This window comes from Chiloscyllium plagiosum, chromosome 5 (assembly GCF_004010195.1).
Source record: "Chiloscyllium plagiosum isolate BGI_BamShark_2017 chromosome 5, ASM401019v2, whole genome shotgun sequence".
NCBI classification, from domain to species: Eukaryota; Metazoa; Chordata; class Chondrichthyes; order Orectolobiformes; family Hemiscylliidae; genus Chiloscyllium; species Chiloscyllium plagiosum.
Window position 1 is genome coordinate 20,549,438 of NC_057714.1, and position 20,655 is coordinate 20,570,092.

General features: G+C 46.0%; 1 protein-coding gene across 1 annotated transcript in view; it reads left to right on the forward strand.

Annotated features, from left to right (window-relative positions):
* Nucleotides 1-4,531: 4,531 nt before the first annotated feature.
* Nucleotides 4,532-20,655, forward strand: part of retreg1 (reticulophagy regulator 1) — an 81,179-nt gene continuing 65,055 nt past the window's right edge. The window contains exons 1-2 of the mRNA XM_043689682.1: nt 4,532-4,824; nt 10,797-10,903. Coding sequence (XP_043545617.1) covers nt 4,547-4,824; nt 10,797-10,903 — 385 coding nt within the window. The 5' untranslated portion in view covers nt 4,532-4,546. The remainder of the gene's footprint in view (nt 4,825-10,796; nt 10,904-20,655) is intronic.

A 20,655-nucleotide genomic window follows, 5' to 3' on the forward strand; every position in this document is an offset into this window, starting at 1 on the left:
CCGTGATGTCGAACATTTCTTCTGCCACCTCCACCTCCGAGCTTACTTTCACAATCAGGACTCCTGCCCACCTTCCGAGGACCCCTTCGCCCACCTCCAACACACTGCATCCACCTGGACACCCCGCCCTGGCCTATTACCCGCCCTCGACCTCTTCATTTCCAACTGCCGCCGGACATTAACCGCCTCAACCTGTCTACCCCCCTCCCCCACTCCAACCTCTCACCCTCACAACGCGCAGCCCTCTGCTCCAATTCCAACCTCACCATCAAGCCAGCAGATAAATGGGGCGCAATGGTAGTCTGGCGCAGAGACCTCTACACTGCTGAAGCCAAACGCCAACTCGAGGACACCTCTACCTACCGTCCCCTCGACCATGACCCCACCCCCCATCACCAAACCATCATCTCCCAGACCAGACAGAACATCATCACCTCAGGAGATCTCCCACCCACAGCTTCCAACCTCATAGTCCGGGAACCCCACACTGCCCGGTTCTACCTCCTTCCCAAGATCCACAAGCCTGACCCACCCTGGCCGACCCATTATCTCAGCATGCTCCTGCCCCACTGAACTCATCTCTACCTATCTCGACACTGTCCTATCCCCCTAGTCCAGGAATTCCCCACATACGTTCGAGACACCACCCACGCCCTCCACCTCGTCCAAGACTTCCGTTTCCCCGGCCCCCAACGCCTCATCTTCACCATGGATATCCAATCCCTCTACACCTCCATCCGCCATGACCAAGGCCTCCGAGCCCTCCATTTTTTCCTCTCCCGACGTCCCAAACAGTACCCTTCCACTGACACTTTCATTCATTTGGCTGAACTGGTCCCCTCCCTTAACAATTTCTCCTTCGAATCCTCCCACTTCCTCCAGGCCAAAGGGGTAGCCATGGGCACACGTATGGGCCCCAGCTTTGCCTGTCTCTTTGTTGGTTACATAGAACAGTCGATCTTCCGTAATTACACCGGCACCACTCCCCACCTCTTCCTCCATGACATTGATTACTGCATCGGCGCCACCTCATGCTCCCGCGAGGAGGTTGAGCAATTCATCAACTTCACCAACATATTCCACCCTGACCTTAAATTTATCTGGACCATCTCTGACACCTCCCTCCCCTTTCTGGACCTCTCCATCTCCATTAATGACGACCGACTTGACACTGACATTTTTTACAAACCCACCGACTCCCACAGCTACCAGGATTACACCTCTTCCCACCCTACCTCGTGCAAAAATGCCATCCCGTATTCCCAATTCCTCCGCCTTCGCCGTACCTGCTCCCAGGAGGACCAGTTCTACCAAAGAACACACCAGATGGCCTCCTTCTTTAGAGACCGCAATTTCCCTTCCCACGTGATTAAAGATGCCCTCCAACGCATCTTGTCCACATCCCGCACCTCCGCCCTCAGACCCCACCCCTCCAACCGTAACAAGGACAGAACGTCCCTGGTGCTCACCTTCCACCTTACCAACCTTCGCATAAACCAAATCATCTGCCGACATTTCCGCCACCTCCAAAAAGACCCCACCACCAGGGATATATTTCCCTCCCCTCCCCTTTCTGCCTTCCGCTAAGACCGTTCCCTCCGTGACTACCTGGTCAGGTCCACGCCCCCCAACGACCCACCCTCCCATCCTGGCACTTTCCCCTGACACTGCAGGAACTGCAAAGCCTGCACCCACACCTCCTCCCTCACCTCCATCCTAGGCCCTAAAGGAGCCTTCCTCATCCATCAAAGTTTTACCTGCACATCCACTAATACCGATGCGGTCTCCTCTACATTGGGGAGACTGGATGCCTCCTAGCAAAGCGCTTTAGGGAACATCTCCAGGACACCCGCACCAATCAACCCCACCGCCCTGTGGCCCAACATTTCAACTTACCCTCCCAATCTGCCGAGGACATGGAGGTCCTGGGCCTCCTTTACCGCCGCTCCCTCACCACCAGACGCCTGGAGGAAGAACGCCTCATCTTCCGCCTCAGAACACTTCAACCCCAGGGCATCAATGTGGACTTCAACAGTTTCCTCATTTCCCCTTCCCCCACCTAACCCTAGTTCCAAACTTCCAGCTCAGCACTGTCCCCATGACTTGTCCTATCTGCCTATCTTGTTTTCCACCTATCCACTCCAACCTCCTCCCTGACCTATCACCTTCATCCCCTCCCCCACTCACCTATTGTACTCCATGTTTGATATTTCTACCAACCTCTCAGTGGAAAAACCTTTAAGCTACTTATTCCTCACCTCAAATTCATGCCCTCTGGTCTTAGGCATGTCTGCCACGGGGAAAACATTCTTACAATCTACCCTATCAAAGCCTCTCATAATTTTGAATACCTCAATAAGATCCCTCCTTAGCCTTTTCTGCTCCAGGGACAACAACCCAGCCTATCCACTGTCTTCTCATAACCTGATCAATCTCCTTTACACCTTCTCTAGTGCAATAATGCTCTTCCAATAATGTGGCAAATAGAACTGCACACTGTATTCCATTGGTGGCCTAACCAATGCTCTGTGAAGTCAAATTTATTTTAATACAGTTATACTTCTGAACCCAAGCGTACAGCATATCTAGGTTTTAATAAAAAGTGTCAAAATCTGGCATTATGGAATGCATGCACAGTTACACACTTCATATAGTTGGGTATCTATTGCAAAGAATTGCTCTTTATGACAGAATCATAACATGTTTACCTGGTGTATTCCAATGGTTATCCATTTGCACTTACTATCCAAAATGAATGAACATTTTGGTTGGCATGGACCAGTTTCGGCTGAAGGGCCTGTCTCCATGCTGTAGGACTCTATGACTCCAAAGGATCACAGGTGAATTTTATTTAACCTTTAATAAACATATGTTTGGGGGAATTTATAAAATAACCTAGTCATTTATTTCAGGCTATCACCAAGCACAAATGTACTCTAGACCTGTAAGAAAAGAAGATGGATCCTGTTGGGTGCTTTCCTGAGCAGACTGATTCATCGACTGTTTCATTCACTTAGCAGAATGCGCCATTGCCAGAACTTTCCAACAAGCACCAAGACATAGCTTAGTTGCTGGTGAGATCTTTTATGTACTCCTGGACTCTCTACCCCAACATGCTGCCCTCGAAGTGGCTGTTAGTGGTGGTGGTGGTGGGAGGGTGGTGTTGATACTGTCACACATTTTCTGCTGAAATATGCCTTCGTAAAGAAAGTCTGAAGAAAGGTTCAGCTGGAGTACAGCTCATGTTCTCTACTTGTGATCCACCTTCGCCTAGCCTAGAAATCCCGTCCAGTGAATTGGCAGGAACTGGAGGCCAAAGCCTCAGCTCACCTAGGCTGCTGGACAGGACTGTTCTGAGTCCGATCTTACAGGAGTTGAGTGCTGATTATCAAGTGGTGGACTCCACGTTATGGTACTGGCTGGTCCCTATGGTCTCCCCTCCTGGTTTTATTGCTGACATCCAGAGAACATTGGTTCACTTCTTCTGGGTCTAAAAGATGTACTGGGTCACAGCACAGGTTCTGAGTCTCCCTGTTGACAAAGGCAGTCAATCACTGGCATGTATCCGCACCCAGGTGACAATTTTCTACCTTTAGACCTTGCAGCAATACCTTGCCTCCTCCAAGGTGGTGCACCCTGGCAATGTATCTCATCCACAGGTGCGTAGCCTTAATTACAATATGCAGCTCCTGTTCATTGACGGTGAGGGTTTGCAGGTTGCCTCCAGGATGCAACCTGTCTTTTCCCAGGATCTGATCAAAGCTGGGACATAATGATGCATGCCGGGCCAACGGTTGGGAGTAGTGACTATATTCAGGGAGCCATTGATCATAAATCTGCACCTCCATAATCATGGATTTGAGTGGCTGGCAGAAGGGAGGGCCATTGCGTGTGGGGTTGGGGTCATGCTGGCTGGCTGGGGTCTGGACTGGATGATGTTGCAGGGAATTGGCATGCAGGGGGCCTGTGGCAGCTTTTTTAGAATTAGATTAGATTACATTACAGTGTGGAAACAGGCCCTTCGGCCCAACAGGTCCACACCGACCCGCCGAAGCACAACCCACCCATACCCCTACATTTACCCCTTACCTAACACTACGGACAATTTAGTATGGCCAATTCACCTGACCGGCACATTTTTGGACTGTGGGAGGAAACCGGAGCACCCGGAGGAAACCCACGCAGACACAGGGAGAATGTGCAAACTCCACACAGTCGCCTGAGGCGGGAATTGAACCCGGGTCTCTGGCGCTGTGAGGCAGCAGTGCTAACCACCGTGCCACCCACAGCTTTGTGGAGAGACCATCACTATCTTACTACATCTCAACGAAGTTTCTCTTGTCAAAGTGGCATCAACTCACCACTGCCCCAACAATGACGCCACTCACTTGACCCCCCCACTTGTGACGTCAGCAGAATGCGCCCCGCCCCTCCGCCAGGCAGACTGTGAGCTTGCCAAGCCGACCACCAGCCGCTGCGTCACAAACTGGAGAGGCAATGAAACCATGACGCAGGTGACGTAGCGACGTCACGTGGAAGAGCTAAGATGGCGAGTGGACGGCTGTGGTGGCTGCTAGGTAGCAGTGATGCTGGTCAACAGCAAAACCGGTGCAAGGCGGCGGCGGGTTCTGGCGATCACATTGTCGACACGCTCCCAGAGGAGGGAGATGCCCCTCGGCTCGCACCGGAGGCTGACAGTGAGCAGAAGTGGGATGATTCCGATTCACTGTGGATGTTGTTGCTGAATTATATGGAAACCGCTGTGACAGGGCACAGACCGGGATGTAGTGTTGCCATGTTCATCTGCTGTAATGCACTGTTCTGGTAAGAGTGAGGCCCGGCGAAAGGTCCCTCCCCACCCACCTCAACGTGCGGGCAAGCGTTTATATCTAACCCAGACAGAGAGACAACAGGAGTTGGCTTGGGCATGCTTGACTTTAACAACATCCACACAAAGCTTGGAAGCTGAATTTGATTTCAATGATATTGAATCAGCTTTGATATTGATAGTAAAGCACTATTAAAACCCGCTTCGGGATCTCGAACAGTTTGCACGGTTACTTTTCTGTGTATTACCGTGGGCCCTATCGCATATGCTTCGCTTTATAGTCCGGAGATTGCACGATTTTCAAGTGTTGGCACCTCCATAGCATGTTGGGGATGATGGCTCTCTTTGGATCAAAGATCTGAATGCGCCATCGCTCATTCAGCTGTTGTTAACAGGTGGAGTGGAGTAATCAATAGTGCAATGGAAACATTAGTGACGAAATGGATTTTAGTTTTACGTGAGGCATTCTTGCAATTGCGCATCGAGAGACTGGAAACAACAAGCCAGGCAGCATCAGGAGGCGGAGAAGCAGACGTTTGGGGTGGGTGACCCTTTATCAGAATTGGGGAAGGAAGCTCAGAAAATAGAGGGAGGGGTCTGAGGCTGAGGGAAATGTAGATTCCATAAATGGATGCAGGTCAGGAGTTATTGTTATAGGTCAGTGGGAAGGATGGAGGGGATAGATGGGTAGGAAGATGGATGGGTAAGATCAGGTCGGGGAGAGCAGAGTAAGGGCTGGATGTGGGATGAGGTTGGTAGGGAGATAGTGAAGCTAATGAGGTGGGTCTGGAAAAGGAACTTGGGAATGGTTGGAAAGATTACTTGAAATTGGAGGACTCTGTGTTAAGTCCTCTGGGTTGGAGGCTGTCCATGTGGAAAATGGGGTGTTCTTCCAATTTGCTGTAAACTTACACTTTACAGTGTTTTGCTGCGGCACTGGAAAAGGCTGAGGTTGGACATGTCAGAGGGGGAATTGAAATGGGCAGTAACCGGGAGGTCAGGCCAGCCACTTCGGGCTGGCAATGATGCTTGGTGAAACGTTCACCCCATCTCTGTTTGGTCCCACCAATGTAGAAAAAGCACTGGCTTCGGTAGACTAGGTTGGAGCAGATGGTGAACCTTTGTCTCACCTGGAGTTTTCAGAGCATTACTACTTCAGGTAGCTGAGGAGCAAGATTGTAAGATATAGAATTTATAGCAAAAGATCACTGTATCATGCAACTGAAATGATATATTGAACAAACCTGTTACATTTTTCATCTTTTAGAATGGGTTGCAGGTTTTGGTTCATTAATATGTTAATCCCAAAACTTCTTTCAAATTACGTTCTCGAGATAACTTAAGGTTTATTAAAAACCAAGTAACATCTTGGCTCAAACCTTGAATTAAAGATGTGAGGTTAGTCTGTCTGTATCCCAATTTTGAGCCAGACTGGTTCTGTTTCCAAAGCAGGAATTTATAAAACCTTACATGGATTGACTGCCTGCATTGACTGCTTTTTAAACAAAATAGAATGTATCTGCAAATACAATTTTGCAAATGTAAATTCACCCCATAGATTGATATGAGACGGAGAAAGATTAGATTACTTAGTGTGGAAACAAGCCCTTCGGCCCAACAAGTCCACACCGACCCTCTGAAGAGCAACCCACCCAGGCCCATTCCCCTACACCTAACACTACGGGCAATTTAGCGTGGCCAATTCACCTAACCTGCACACTCTTGGACTGTGGGAGGAAACCGGACCACCCAGAGGAAACCCATGCAAACATGGGGAAAATGTGCAAACTACACACAGGCAGTTGCCTGAGGCAGGAATTCAACCCAGGTCTCTGGTGCTGGGAGGCAGCAGTGCTAACTATTGTGCCACTGTGCTGCCCACAGTGGCACAGGTGCGACACAGTGGTGAACTCTTCTGTTAATTAACTCAAATGCCCAGAAAAATTCAGCTCACCTTGTAATCTTGAAGTATGACTGACTGTAACTCCCAAATTCCACTCTTTGAATAAAATAATATCGATTTATTCTTAACTCTAAAAGTGAACATTAAACAACAACTGTCACAATTCTATGCCCCCCCTTTCTCTTAAGTGCTTATTATCTGCCTCAACTCCAGAACAATATACTATTCCAATAAAACACTGATTTAAATTCCACTTAATTTCAAAACCATATGGTGACTGTTGTCTTTGGTGTCTCTCTTCGTCTGGCTGAAAATCTCCCTTAGTCGTCGTCTTTCTTTTACTGTGAATGTCTTAAATATGGAAAGGTAACTTTGATAGTGTTTCCTAATTTATTGGGTCTCTGTCAATGGCAGTTGCTCAGTCTCCAAATTTTAAAATGCCTTCCTTTTACATCCCCCAATATCGAATTGTCTCATTGGTTCGATGTTGGCACAACAATAAATTCAAATTCAATTATATTTTAGTATCCTGCGCATAATTTAAACTGGCTACATTGGAATTGTTAAATTAAATTGACAATCAACTCTGATATGGAGAAAGTGAGGACTGCAGATGCAAAGCCCCAAGGGATCCTTCCATATCCATCACAAATTCACCTGCACCTCCACACACATCATTTACTGCACCTGATGTGGCCTCCTATACATTGGGGAGACAGGCCTACTTGCAGAACGTTTCGGAGAACATCCCTGGGACACTCGCACCAACCAACCCAACAGCCCCGTGGCTGAACACTTTAACTCCCCCTCCCACTCCGCCAAGGACATGCAGGTCCTTGGCCTCCTCCATCGCCAGACGATGGCAACACGATGCCTGGAGGAAGAGCGCCTCATCTTCCGCTTAGGAACCCTCCAACCACAAGGGAAGAATGCAGATTTCTCCTCCTTCCTCATTCCCCTCTCCCCATCTTTTCTCAGTCCCAACCCTTGGACTCAGCATCGCCTTCTTGATCTGCAATCTTCTTCCCAACCTCTCTGCCCCCAACCCCTCTCCGGCCTATCACCTCACCTTAACCTCCTTCCACCTATCGCATTCCCAACGCCCCTCCTCCCTACCTTTTATCTTAACCTGCTTGGCACACCCTCCTCATTCCTGAAGAAGGGCTTATGCCCGAAACGTCGATTCTCCTGCTCCTTTGATGCTGCCTGACCTGCTGTGCTTTTCCAGCAACACATTTTTCAGCTCCAATCAACTCTGATATCCGTTTTACAGCTAAATGTTTCAATTTTCCTGTACACCCTGAGACTGCCATCTAGTCATATCACAGGTGCTTGTTAGCTCTCAGTTCAGAACAACATTCACATTCTCTCGAAGGTGCAGTACATGCCTTCACCTTCATAACTGAACAATGGTCTATTTAACATTCAGCAGCTGTTTAAAGGCAAGAAGTGCAGGTGTAGGCAAGTTCTTGGTGAGGTGCACATCCTCATAGATATGGTGTTGCAGGCTGTGAAGAGCAAGTCCTAGTTTTTCTGCTCCCAGACAGTACTGGGCAATGAAGGGTACTCTCTCGGTCACATCCCATATCTGTCTCCTCAAGAGGCCATTACGGTTTCTCGCAGTGGCACGTCTGAATTGGTGATTGAGTTGAGCATTGTACCCTGTTTTTATGAGGGCATCCTTCACCTTGAGGTGTCCGTCGCATTCCTCCTCATCTGTGTGCATGTTGGGTTTCTTCCTAGGGGGTGGCTGTTTTAATATGTTTAGGGTGGAAGCTAGAGAAATGCAGCGTCGTGAGGTTATCTGTGGGTTTGCAGTAGAGTAACATAGTGAGGTGCCAGTCCTTGATGGAGATGCGTGTGTCCAAGAATGAGACAGATATTAATGAGTAGTCCGTGGTAATTCTGATGATGGGATGAAACTTGTTGATATCACTGTGCAGTTATTTCAGTGACTCCTCACCATGGCTCCAGAGGAAGAAAATGTCGTTGATATATCTGGGGCGTACTACTGGTTGGAGGTAGTGTGTAGCAAAGACACCTTGCTTGAACTTGTGCATGTAAGCTTTAGCATATTTGGGTACAAATTTTGTCCCCATGGCTGTTCCATATGTCTGGATGAAGAACTGATTGTCGAAGGTGAAGATGTTGTGGTTGAAGATGAAACCGATGAGTTGTAGGAAGATGCTTATGGATTGGTAGTTGTTGGTGTTGAGTACTGAGGCTGTTGCTGCGATGCCGTCATCGTGGGGGATGCTGGTGCAGAGTATCCAAATGTCCATTGTGATGAGGAATGGTCCTGGTTCGATTAGTCCTTGGGTGCTGAGTTTCTCTAAGAAATCTGTAGTGTTGCGACAAGCTGGGGGTCCCTGTACAATAAGTTTTGAGATGCTCTTTCCATGACCGTAGAGGTTCTGCCTGACACAATAGGCCGACCAGATGTGTTGGCTTTGTGTATCTTTGGAAGGCAATAGAAGTCCCAGACGTGGGATGAGAGTGTGCAGGGAACTCTGTAGCACTTGATCAAAAGTCTTGATCATGCTGTTTAGTTTACAGGTGTTTTCTTAGGTCAGATTGGTCGGTAGTTGCCTGTAGTGTTTCTGGTTGTTCAGTGTCTGTATACTTCCTTGCAGTAGTCTTTCCTATTCTGAATGAAGATGGCTCTTCCTTTTATCTGCAGGTTTGATGACAATGTTGTGATTTGGTTTTGAAAGCACTGATGGCATTGTGTTGTGATTGGGTGATGTTTTGCTCTACCTTGTGCATGCGGTTGATGAATCTGGCGTTTACACATTTCGTGACTGTTTGAGCATACATGTCATGCCCAGGGCAGTGGCTCACCGTAGGGGATGAAATTGACTCCTCCTTTGGTTGCTCCACTACGGAGTTGTCCAATCACGGACGGACTTCCAGTTTGTCAGATGTCTCACCGGGATCTCAGGCAGCCAATCCATGGAACGTTTTATAAATTCCTAGTTTGGAAATAGAACCAGTTTGGCCTACCATTGGGATACAGACAGACTAACTTCACACCTTTGACACACGGTTTGAGCTGAGATGTCACTTTGTTTTTATAAAACGTCAAGTTATCGAGATTGTGATTTGAACAAAGTTCTAGGATTTAATATAATTGAGCAAAAACCTGCAATCTGTTCTAAAAGATGAAACCCGCAACCTGGGTTTGTTCAGGCTATTGTTTCAGTTGCATGACACTGTGATCTTTTGCTATAAATTCTATGTCTTATGATCTTGCTGCTCAGCTACCTCATGAGGGTGCAGTGCTCTGAAAGCTATTACTTCCAAATAAACCTTTTGGACTATAACCTGGTGTTGTGACTTTTAATTTTGTCCACCCTGCTCCAACACCAGCAGCTCCACATCACCTGGAAGGACTGTTTTGGGACCCAGGATGGAGGTCAGGGAAGTGGAGTATGGGCAGGTTAGATTAGATTAGATTCCCGACAGTGTGGAAACAGGCCCTTCGGCCTAACCAGTCCGCACCGATCCTCCGAAGAGCAACCCACCCAGACCCATTTCCCTCTGACTAATGCACCTAACACTATGGGCAATTTTAGCATGGCCAATTCACCTGACCTGCACGTCTTTGGACTGTGGGAGGAAACCATAGCACCCAGAGGAAACCCACGCAGACACAGGGAGAATGTGCAAACTCCACACAGACAATCACCCGAGGCTGGAATCAAACCTGGGCCCTTGGTGCTGTGAGGCAGCAGTGCTAACCACTGAGCCACCATGCTGACCCAAGTGTTGCACTGGGGGGGTGGGGGGGGAGTTGTTGGAGTGTGGCGCAAACCAAGGAGTAACAAAGCAACTGGTCCTGGTGGAAGGCTGGGAGGGGAAAATGGTCTGGGTGGTAGTCTGATTGGAGTTGGCGGAAGGGTTCGCAATTGTGCAGTGACTATATTTTTGAGATTAAATGCTAAAGAATAGAAACTTTATCGAGTGACAAGCAGTGTATGGGTACTGTATTACGTGCAATTTGAAATTGCAATTGTTGAGTTTGCACCGTTTTGATTTCTTACCTTCCCCTCCTCTGCTTTTCAGGTTTCTAGCTTTAACGCCTTGGAGGTTTTATTCCCTTCTTGCTTTGGGCTTCCTTTGGTTGGTTGTTATGGAAACCATGAAAGCTTTGGTTTTGTTCGCCGTGAATGGTAAGAAGGATGTGTAAGTGCTGTCTCTTTCTTTAAGAATTGTTATCAAGGTTCATGGCTTAGCTTTTTATTTTCATATCTGAGAACACTATAATGACATAACGGAAGATGGAACATGAACATCTGGAATGACCTGTTGGTGGCGCAACTCTGCATTAGCACCTAAATTTCTAATTTGTGGTTTTGATGATAGTTGTGTTGTGAAAGTCTTATTTTTAGTAAATGATTAACAGGTCTTAGTCTGCTAAGATCAGGACAACATTAACTTTAAATAGCCTGTTACTGTAGCTTCATCTTGTCACAAAGTGGCAGGCGAGTCAAACAAATGTATAGCTCAGAAACAGACCCTTCGGTCCAACCCGTCCATGCTGACCAGACATCCCAACCCAATGCTACCACTTGGCCCATATCCCTCTCAGCCCTTCCTATTCATACACCCAACCGGATGCTTTTTAAATGCTGCAATTGTACCAGCCTCCACCACTTCCTCTGACAACTCATTCCATAAATACAGCACCCACTGTTTTAAAAAAATTCTCAAGGTCAAGGACCAGGCTCGCAGGAAAGTAGTCTGACACAGAACAAACAGCCAAGAGGCGAGTCTGCTAGAATATAAGTGTTTTATTCCCCGCAGCGTCGCCACAACCAGGTCTCGTACTTACAACGGGTCTGGTTTATACTCACTCTACGTGTTACCGGAACTGGGAGCCGTCAGTTCTCGTAGAGCGGTTGCCAACAACCCACGCTCGGCGGTTAAACGTAACCCCGGAGCAGACTCACCGAACTGGAGACTTTTCCAGCTGATATACTCTTTTCCAGATATAAACATTCATGTGAAAAAACACATTCCATTCTGGTTACATACAGATAAGAAGATTCACACGGGGAGGTGTGTAATAAGATTCACACGGGACTAAGCAACACCTCCATTCCGGTTAGATTCACACATGTATTGGGACATAATTTTTAACCGTTTCACCACATTCCACTGCTTGGCCCAATACATGTGTGAAACACCTCCATTCCGGTTAGATTCACACATGTATTGGGACACAATTTTAACCCTTTCACCACACCCACTCCATGAAAATGTTGCCCCTTCGGTCACTTTTATAGCTGTTCCCTCTCACCCAAACCTATGCCCTCAAGTTCTGAACTCCCTCCACCCTCCGGGAAAAGGCATATGCCCCTCATGATTTTGTAAACCTCTACAAGGTCACCCCTCAGCCTCTGACACTCTAGGGAAACAGCCCAAGCCTATTCTGTAGCTCAAATACTCCAACCCTGGCAACATCCTTGTAAATCTTTTCTCAATCCTTTCAAGTTTCTCAACATTTTTCTGATTGGAAGGAGACCAGAATTGCATGCAGTATTCCAAAAGTGGGCTAATTAATGTCCTGTACAGCTGCAACATGTCCTCCCAACTCCTATACTCGATGCTGTGACCAATAAAGGAAAGCATAACAAATGTCCTCTTCACTATCCTATCTCCCTGTGACTCTACTTTCAAGGAGCTATGAACCTGCACTCCAAAGTCTCTGTTCAGCAACACTCCCTAGGACCTTACCATTAAGTGTATAGGTTCTGCTCTGATTTGCTTTTCCAAAATGCAGCACCTCCCATTTATCTAAATAAACTCCATCTGCCACTTATTCCTTGGCCCATCTGATCAAGGAGGAGAAAGTGAGGTCTGCAGATGCTGGAGATCAGAGCTGAAAATGTGTTGCTGGAAAAGCGCAGCAGGTCAGGCAGCATCCAGGGAACAGGAGAATCGACGTTTCGGGCATAAGCCCTTCTTCAGGAGTCCTGAAGAAGGGCTTATGCCCGAAACGTCGATTCTCCTGTTCCCTGGATGCTGCCTGACCTGCTGCGCTTTTCCAGCAACACATTTCCATCTGATCAAGGTCCTACTGTGCTCTGAGGTAACCATGTCTGCTGTCCACTACACCTCCAATTTTGGTGGAGAGCAAGACTGTGATGTTGTCACTTCAGGAAACCATATATACTGTTTGATTAGCATTTCACTGTCCCACTTGACCACTGAAACTACATCTCCCCCAAGTCTCTGGCTGTCGACATCCTTCTTAGTGCCCCCCTTTCCCCACCCCACTTTCAGACACCCATATATTGCTACCACTAGTGATTTCAAAAGTCAACCCTAAAGTATTCCCAACACTTTTTAGAATGGTTTGGGAATTTAAGCCCTCCGTGGAGTCTCTTGGTCTGTGCTGGCTGAAGGAGAATTGACTGATGACTTCATTTATGAATAAGGTCATGAACTGGATATTTCAAATACAGTAACTCTGTTCTGTTGATTAATTTACATTTGAAATGAGTGCAAGCCTGCTCTGTTGCACTTTTATCATTCTCCGTTTGAGTTAGGACTGTGTGTGTGGCTTTCTTTTCTGTTGGGTACATCATAGAATGCATTCTGGAAGGTGTCCAAATACAGCACAGTGGTTCTCCTGTATCCACTCTGGTTGAGGCTTCCTCACGACATGCTAATACATTAGTCAACACAATTTCCCCTTCATGAAGCTAAGCTGACTCTGCTTGATTTAGATGACTTTTCGCATGTTCTGCTATTACTTCACTAATTCATTCAATACTTCTCCAACAATAAATGTTATGTGAAGTAACCTAGTTACCCATATGGATATCACATTGGTAGTTTTCTAGTCCTCAAGTATCTCTGGAGAATCCAGAGATTTTTAGAAAATGACTACTCCTGCATCCACAGTCTCTATAGCTACTTCTTTTATGATTCTTGCTTGCAAGCTATCAGGGCCAGGGGACATGGGTATCTTTAGCCCAATTACATTGTTTAATATGACATCTCTAGTAATGATATTTAATTCCTCTCCCTCTGTATTCTTTACTACTGATGTAATGTTTAAAGTAACTTCCACAGTGAAGATTGATGGAAAAAAATCTGTTTGATTCCTCTGCCATTTTGCTGGTTCTCCATAACCATGTTCCCAGATTCACTTCCTAAGAGGCTTATGTTCACTTTGAGGAGAAAGTGAGGACTGCAGATGCTGGAGATCAGAGCTGAAAATGTGTTGCTGGAAAAGCGCAGCCTGAAGAAGGGCTTATGCCCGAAACGTCGAATCTCCTGTTCCCTGATTGCTGCCTGACCTGCGCTTTTCCAGCAACGCATTTTCGGCTATGTTCACTTTGACCCTATTTTTCTTTTTTTAATATTTAAAGAAGCTCCCTTGATGAGATTTTATGCTCTTCACTTGTTCGCTGTTAGAATTCTATTTTCGCTCTTTGATATCTTCCTTTGCTGGATTCAGAATTTATCCCAGAGTGGTGGGGCATGCACCAAACAACCCCACTACCCTGTGGCCAATCACTTCTACTCCCCCTTACTCTCTCCCAAGGACATGCAAATCCTGGGCTGCCTCCACCACCAAATCAAAGATCTTTTAGATTAGATTACATTACAGTGTGGAAACAGGCCCTTCGACCCAACAAGTCCACACCGACCCGCTGAAGCGCAACCCACCCATACCCTACATTTACCCCTTACCTAACACTACGGGCAATTTAGCATGGCCAATTCACCTGACCTGCACATCTTTGGACTGTGGGAGGAAACCGGAGCACCCGGAGGAAACCCACGCGGACACGGGGAGAACATGCAAACTCCACACAGTCAGTCGCCTGAGGCGGGAATTGAACCCGGGTCTCAGGCGCTGTGAGGCAGCAGTGCTAACCACTGTGCCACCTTAAGAATGTTACCATCACTGAACCACCCACTATCAACATCCTTGTGTTTACCACTGACCGGAAACTCATCTGGCTCTGTCATGTAAATACAGTGCCTACAAGAGCTGGCCAGAGGTTGGGAGTATCTTCTTCCTCAAGAACCTACAACCACACAGCATCAGCATTGACTTCACCAGTTTCCACATTTTGCCGCCCCCCCCGCTCCCAATTCCAAGTCCAAACCTCCACCTCATCACTTCCCATCTCACTTGGCCTGACCTACCTGTCCATCTTCCTTCCTGTCTGCTCCATCCTCCCCACCAACCTATCACTGTCACCTGCCTCTTCCCCAGCCTCACCCCACTCCCCTATTTATCTCTCAATCCCCTTCCACCTTCCTGATGAAGGGCTTATGCCCCAAACATATGACTCTTCTGCTACCCGACTGCTGCTTGACCTGCTGTGCTTTTTCCAGCACTTACTCTTTGCTGTTTTCCCTTTTTTCTTTCCCAAGTTGGGGCCTTGGCTTGCAAACCTAATTGCTTCTGCCCCTTGCTGGAGTATCTATGATTCCTTGTACAATTGCTGATTACATGAGAACACGAAATGGGGTTGTAAACAGCACCAGTTTATGGTGTACATTGCCATTCTATTAGCCTCAATCAGCAGCAGTTCCTTGGACAGGGTGTCATTTCTACACATGATATTACACTGTGGCTGTAGTTGGTACAATGAGGATTCCTTTCTTCTTGTGACTCCACAGTTTTGCCAGAAAATGTTGCCTTTTATTTTCCTTATGCATTTGACTACATAATCATTTCTGTAAAACAGGCTTAAGTCAGTGCTGTTTTTTTTAGACAGGATGAGCTCCCAGATGGCGTCTAAAACAACTTGCACTTTCTTTATCTACATATATTGTCTGATTTACCTCGTTCCATGGCAGTAGTATTACAAACAATATGACAAGAGCATTCAAGATCAGGTGTTATTTAATCACCTGTTCTTTCATTTTCTTTTGAAAGATTTTCACCTTCTGTTGCTAACAGGCCAAGTTTTGCAAAGATTAATTGAAACCCAGGGAAAAAAGAAACCGCAAGTAAGACTGTGCGTTCCACTTTTCCTTGAAGTGTGTGCTTACTGTCTGTCCCTCTTCAGCCAGTGTTTGGTGGGATGAGGCAGCTTTACTTGGCTGAAATCTTTTGGTAGAGTTTCTTTAACTGCTTTTCCTTAAAGCAGATTTTGCGTTTTGGTGATGGGTTGTATGCATTGATTGATTGTCGTTTGCTCCTTCTCTCAGCCTAAATATATTGTAAATATCAAGATAACAACTGTTTTTATTTACAGTTCTTCATTTAATCTGATTTCTGATCTTCTTTGATATGACTCAGACACCCTTAACATCCTCTAATTTTTGATTATTTTCCCAGTCCGCATTTTCTTTTTGAGTTTCACCTTGCTTTATGCAAAGTGCAAGCGTACTTCACCAGGCCCCAAAGAACAATTTTTATATCTAGGTTCATTTCCTACAATATTTCTTAGTCTGTAATATTACTAAAATGTGATGAACCCCCTTTTGCAAGTTCTGTGCCTCACTTTTATCATCTGTTAGTGCTTCTGGTTCCAGCTATCCTAACATATCCAACATGGAAAGCCATGTTGTTTTGTTTTCCAAACATTTTCACTGGATTGACATGATACCAACTAGCTTTAGAATCTAAGTGACCCAACTTATTTTTGCAAACAAAAAGGTGTTGGGCCTGGACCATGATTTCTTGTCCCACACTGAATTCTACTGGGTGCACCTTTCCATCAAAATAGGCTTTACTCCATTTTTGCATTCTTCCCATGTTTTAATGCAGCTATCTTTTGGATCGCCTGCAAATTTCCCACTCATCTCTCAAATTTCTCATGCTTATCGTGGTTAGTTCTGATTCAGGAAAGGTTGAATCCCAGCAATAAATATCTCTATTCTTGTCTTTGACATGTGCACGCTGAGCATGTAGAGAGCAACTCCAGTAGAACTGGATATTATATTTCTATTCACAAAGGGAGAACTGCATTGCATATGGAGTTGTTTTGTTGCAAGGTCCTCCTTGTAATCCCCTTTTGAGTTCTGCTCATGCTTTCTACTATTCTGTTGGACTCCAAGGTGGTAAGCAATGTGGAATTTTGGATTCCCATTAACTTGCATTATCTGGGCAGTGAGGTGAGAACTCTGATCTGACTCCATGCTGTGTGGCAGTTCCCATCAGGTGAACACCTGTCTTAGCAAAGTATACTAGACTCTGAGATAGCTGCACAATGTATCTATTTTGTAGAAAAAGCTTGGTGAATGTATGATGGACCTCCAAGATGTATTTGAATTCACCCCTGCACGAGGTTGGTGATCCCACATAATCAGTCCGTAAGCTTTCCGGTCTCCATTCACTGGTCGTATATGCCTGAACGTGTCCCCCCCCCCCCCCCCCCCGGTTTACTGATCGTGATGTTTTGAGCATAGAACAGACAGTTTTCCATAGCGTAGTGCACATCCTCTCCCATGTCAGGCCACATCATAACTCCTTTGTTCTGTTTACTGTAGCCTCCCCACCCTGATGTCCTCAAAAGTCATGGTACTAATTATTTGGTTTCTGTCCTATCTGGTATCCTGTAATTACCTTCCTATACTACCAGTTGTTTGTCAATTAAATGTTAGGTTTTTATCTGTTACACTCAGTTGGGCATTCTCCTTTCTGTATCTGTCTTTCTGTTTTGTCCCTGACTGGGCTTCCACGAGGTGTTCAACCTGAATTTGTGAGATTGTTGCAGTGACTTCTCCCTTTTCTGAGGGAACCTCCCCCTTCTACAGAAGACAGGTAGACCATATGTAATCCCTGAGTCTAGATGGGGGAAAAGAACTTTTTTGAATTGTATCCAAGATGGAGGATGGGAAAAAGTTGTGGCTGTAAGAGCTGCTCCCTTTTTTTTTCCTTTATAAGGTGTTTCAGGTGTTGTAAGTGATTTCCTCGAATTCCAGGAGCAGCAATTACTGTCTTGTAAGCTGTTGCATTGTTTTGGAACTTTGGGGGTAAAATAGTCAAATAACGGCAGTTTTAAAAGGAGGAAGACAGACAAAAGGCAGTGAGCACTTTGTCATTGTGGGGAGACAGAGAAAGAAACCTACACTGCTAACTGACACAGCAGTGAATCTGCACAGTTACTGCCTTTGCTGTTTTTGAATTCGTGTATCCCTGGATATCAGGGTGCGTCGAGTATAAGTTAACAAACAGCGAAATTCACACTGACCTTGAAGGAACCTGTGTGGGACAGCTCACAGCACGAGAACAGACAAGAGCATAGTTTTTAACATGTAACCTTGCTCTAAGTCTACAGTAGTGAGTATATTTCATTGAAATCTGTTCCTTGATTACATTTTAGAAATCTAAACTGTAAGTATTAAGATAGCCGGAAGACCTTTTTTTTACAGCATTGTTTTTGTGGGTCTGTAGATTGTGAAGGAGCAAATGATGGCCTTTTGTAGGGTGATGTGTTCTTCCTGTCGGATGTGGGAGTTTAGGAAGAGTTTTCACTTACTAATGAATTATATCTGCAGGAAGTGTGTTTTGGTTGCGAATCCTATCAGAGTGCATTGATCGTTTGGAGAGCAGTTAGAGGCAATAAGGAATTTACAAGAGTAAGTTGTGTGATGGCAGTTATGGGAAAGGAGAAAAACCAATGATACAGTCAGGTAAATGGATTACCTCAAGCAAAGCTGGGGGCACGAGGTGGGCAGGTAGTGCTGGGGTCTTCTGTGGCTTCCCCATTTCAAACAAGTATGTAGTTTTGGAAAACGTGATGGGGTGACGGACTCTCAGGGGAATGTAGCGCGATCAGCCAAGTTTCTGGTATTGAGACAGGCTCTACTGTAATGCAAGGTATGTCAGATTCTAAGCGATTGATTTTGATAGAGGACTCTCTAGAGGCATGGACAGACCTTTCTGCGGCCAGCAGCAAAAACTCAGAATGGTGTATTGCCTCCTTGGTGCCAGAATCAAGGATATCGGAGAGTGCAGAATGCTCTTGAAGGGGAGAAGGACCAGCAGGAGGTCACTGGTTCCAATGTGTACAATGACATATGAAGGGAAAAGCGCAGATTGTGAAGGGAGCCTATAGGAAGCTGGGCGGAAATTTAAAAAGGAGGTCCTCTAGGATAGTATTATCAGAGTTACTCCTGGGGCTACGAGCTAGTGTGGGTAGGAATGGGAAGATAGCGCAGATGAATGCGTGGGGAGCTGGTGCAGGGAGAAGGGTTTGCATTTTTTGCATCACTGGAATTTCTTCAGGGGTAGAAGTGACCTGTACAAGGAAGGACGGATAGCACCTGAATTGGAAGGGGACAAATATACTGGCATTGAGATTTGCTCGAGCTGCTCAGCAGGATGTAAACTAGTAAGGTGGAGGTTGGGTTGGCGCTGGGACCCAGGGAGGTAGTGAGGAAAGAGATCAATCTGAGACTGGTACAGTTGGAAAAAGAGCGAGTCAAACAGTCAGGGCAGGCAGGAACAAAGCAGAAAACGAGTTAGGACTGATAAATTACACTGCATTTATTTCAATGTAAGAGACCAAACAGGGAAGGCAGGTGAACTCAGGGCATGGTTAGGGACTGGGATATCATAGCAATTACAGAGACATTGCTCAGGGATGAACAGGACTGACCGCTTAATGTTCAAGGATACAAATGCTATAGGAAGGATGGGGGGGGGGGGGGAAATCAAGAGGAGGGGGTGTCGCCTTTTTGATAAGGGATAGTAATACTGCTGTACTTAGGGAGGATATTCCTGGGAATACATCCAGCAGAGTTAGTTGGGTAAACTGAAAAGGTAAGAAAGGGATGATCACCTTATAGGGATTGTATTATAGACCCCCCCGCTCCCCTCAATAGTCAGTGGGAGATTGAGAAACAAATTTGTAAGGAGATCTCCATTATCTGTAAGAATAATAGGATGGTTATGGAAGGGGATTTTAACTTTCTGAACTTTTAACTTTTTTGCTTTGGGATGTGGATGTACCTATTAGAGAAGGTGCAAAACTTGACCTACTCTTGGGAAATAAGGCAGAGCAGGTGACTGAGGTGTCAGTGGGGGAGCACTTTGGGGCCAACGACCATAATTAGTTTTAAAATAGTGATGGAAAAGGATAGACCAGATATAAAAGTTCTAAATTGGAGGAAGGCTAATTTTGATGATATTAGGCAACAACTAAAGCTGATTGGGGGCAGATGTTTGCAGGTAAGGGTATAACTGACAAATGGGAAGTCTTCAGAAATGAGTTAACAAGAGTGCAGAGACAGTATATTTCCATTAGGGTGAAAAGAATGCTGGATGATGAGAAATTGCAGTTTTGATTAGAAAAAGGAGGAGTATGGCAGATATAGACAGAAGAGATCAAGAGAATCCTTAGAGTAGAAAGGCAGTAGAAGTATACTTAAGAGGGAAATCAGGAGGGCACAAATTAGACATAGCTTCAGCAAATAGGGTTAAGGAGAATCCAAAGTTATTTTATGAATATATTAAGGACAAAAGGGTAACTAGGGAGAGAATAGGGCCCTTCAAAGACCAGCTAGGCAGCCTACGTGTGAAACTGCAGGAGATGGGGGCGATAGTAAATTAGTATTTTGCATCAGTGTTACTGTGGCAGAGGACATGGAATATATAGAATGTAGGGAGATAGATCTTGAAAAATCTTGAAAAATCTTGAAAAATGTCTATATTACAGAAGAGGAGGTGCTGGATTTCTTGAAATGCATAAGTGGATAAATCCCCAGGATCTCATCACATGTACCCTAGAACTCTGTGGGGAAAGTAGGGAAGTGATTGCTCTGCCCCTTGCTGAGATGTTTGTATCATCAATAGTCACAGGTGAGGTGCTGGAAAACAGGAGGTTGGCTAATGTGGTGCATTAAGAAAGAGGGCAAGGGAAAGCCAGGGAACTGTAGACCAGTGAGCCTGATGTCAGTGGCGGGCAAGCTGTTGGAGGGAATCCTGTTGGACAGGATTTAC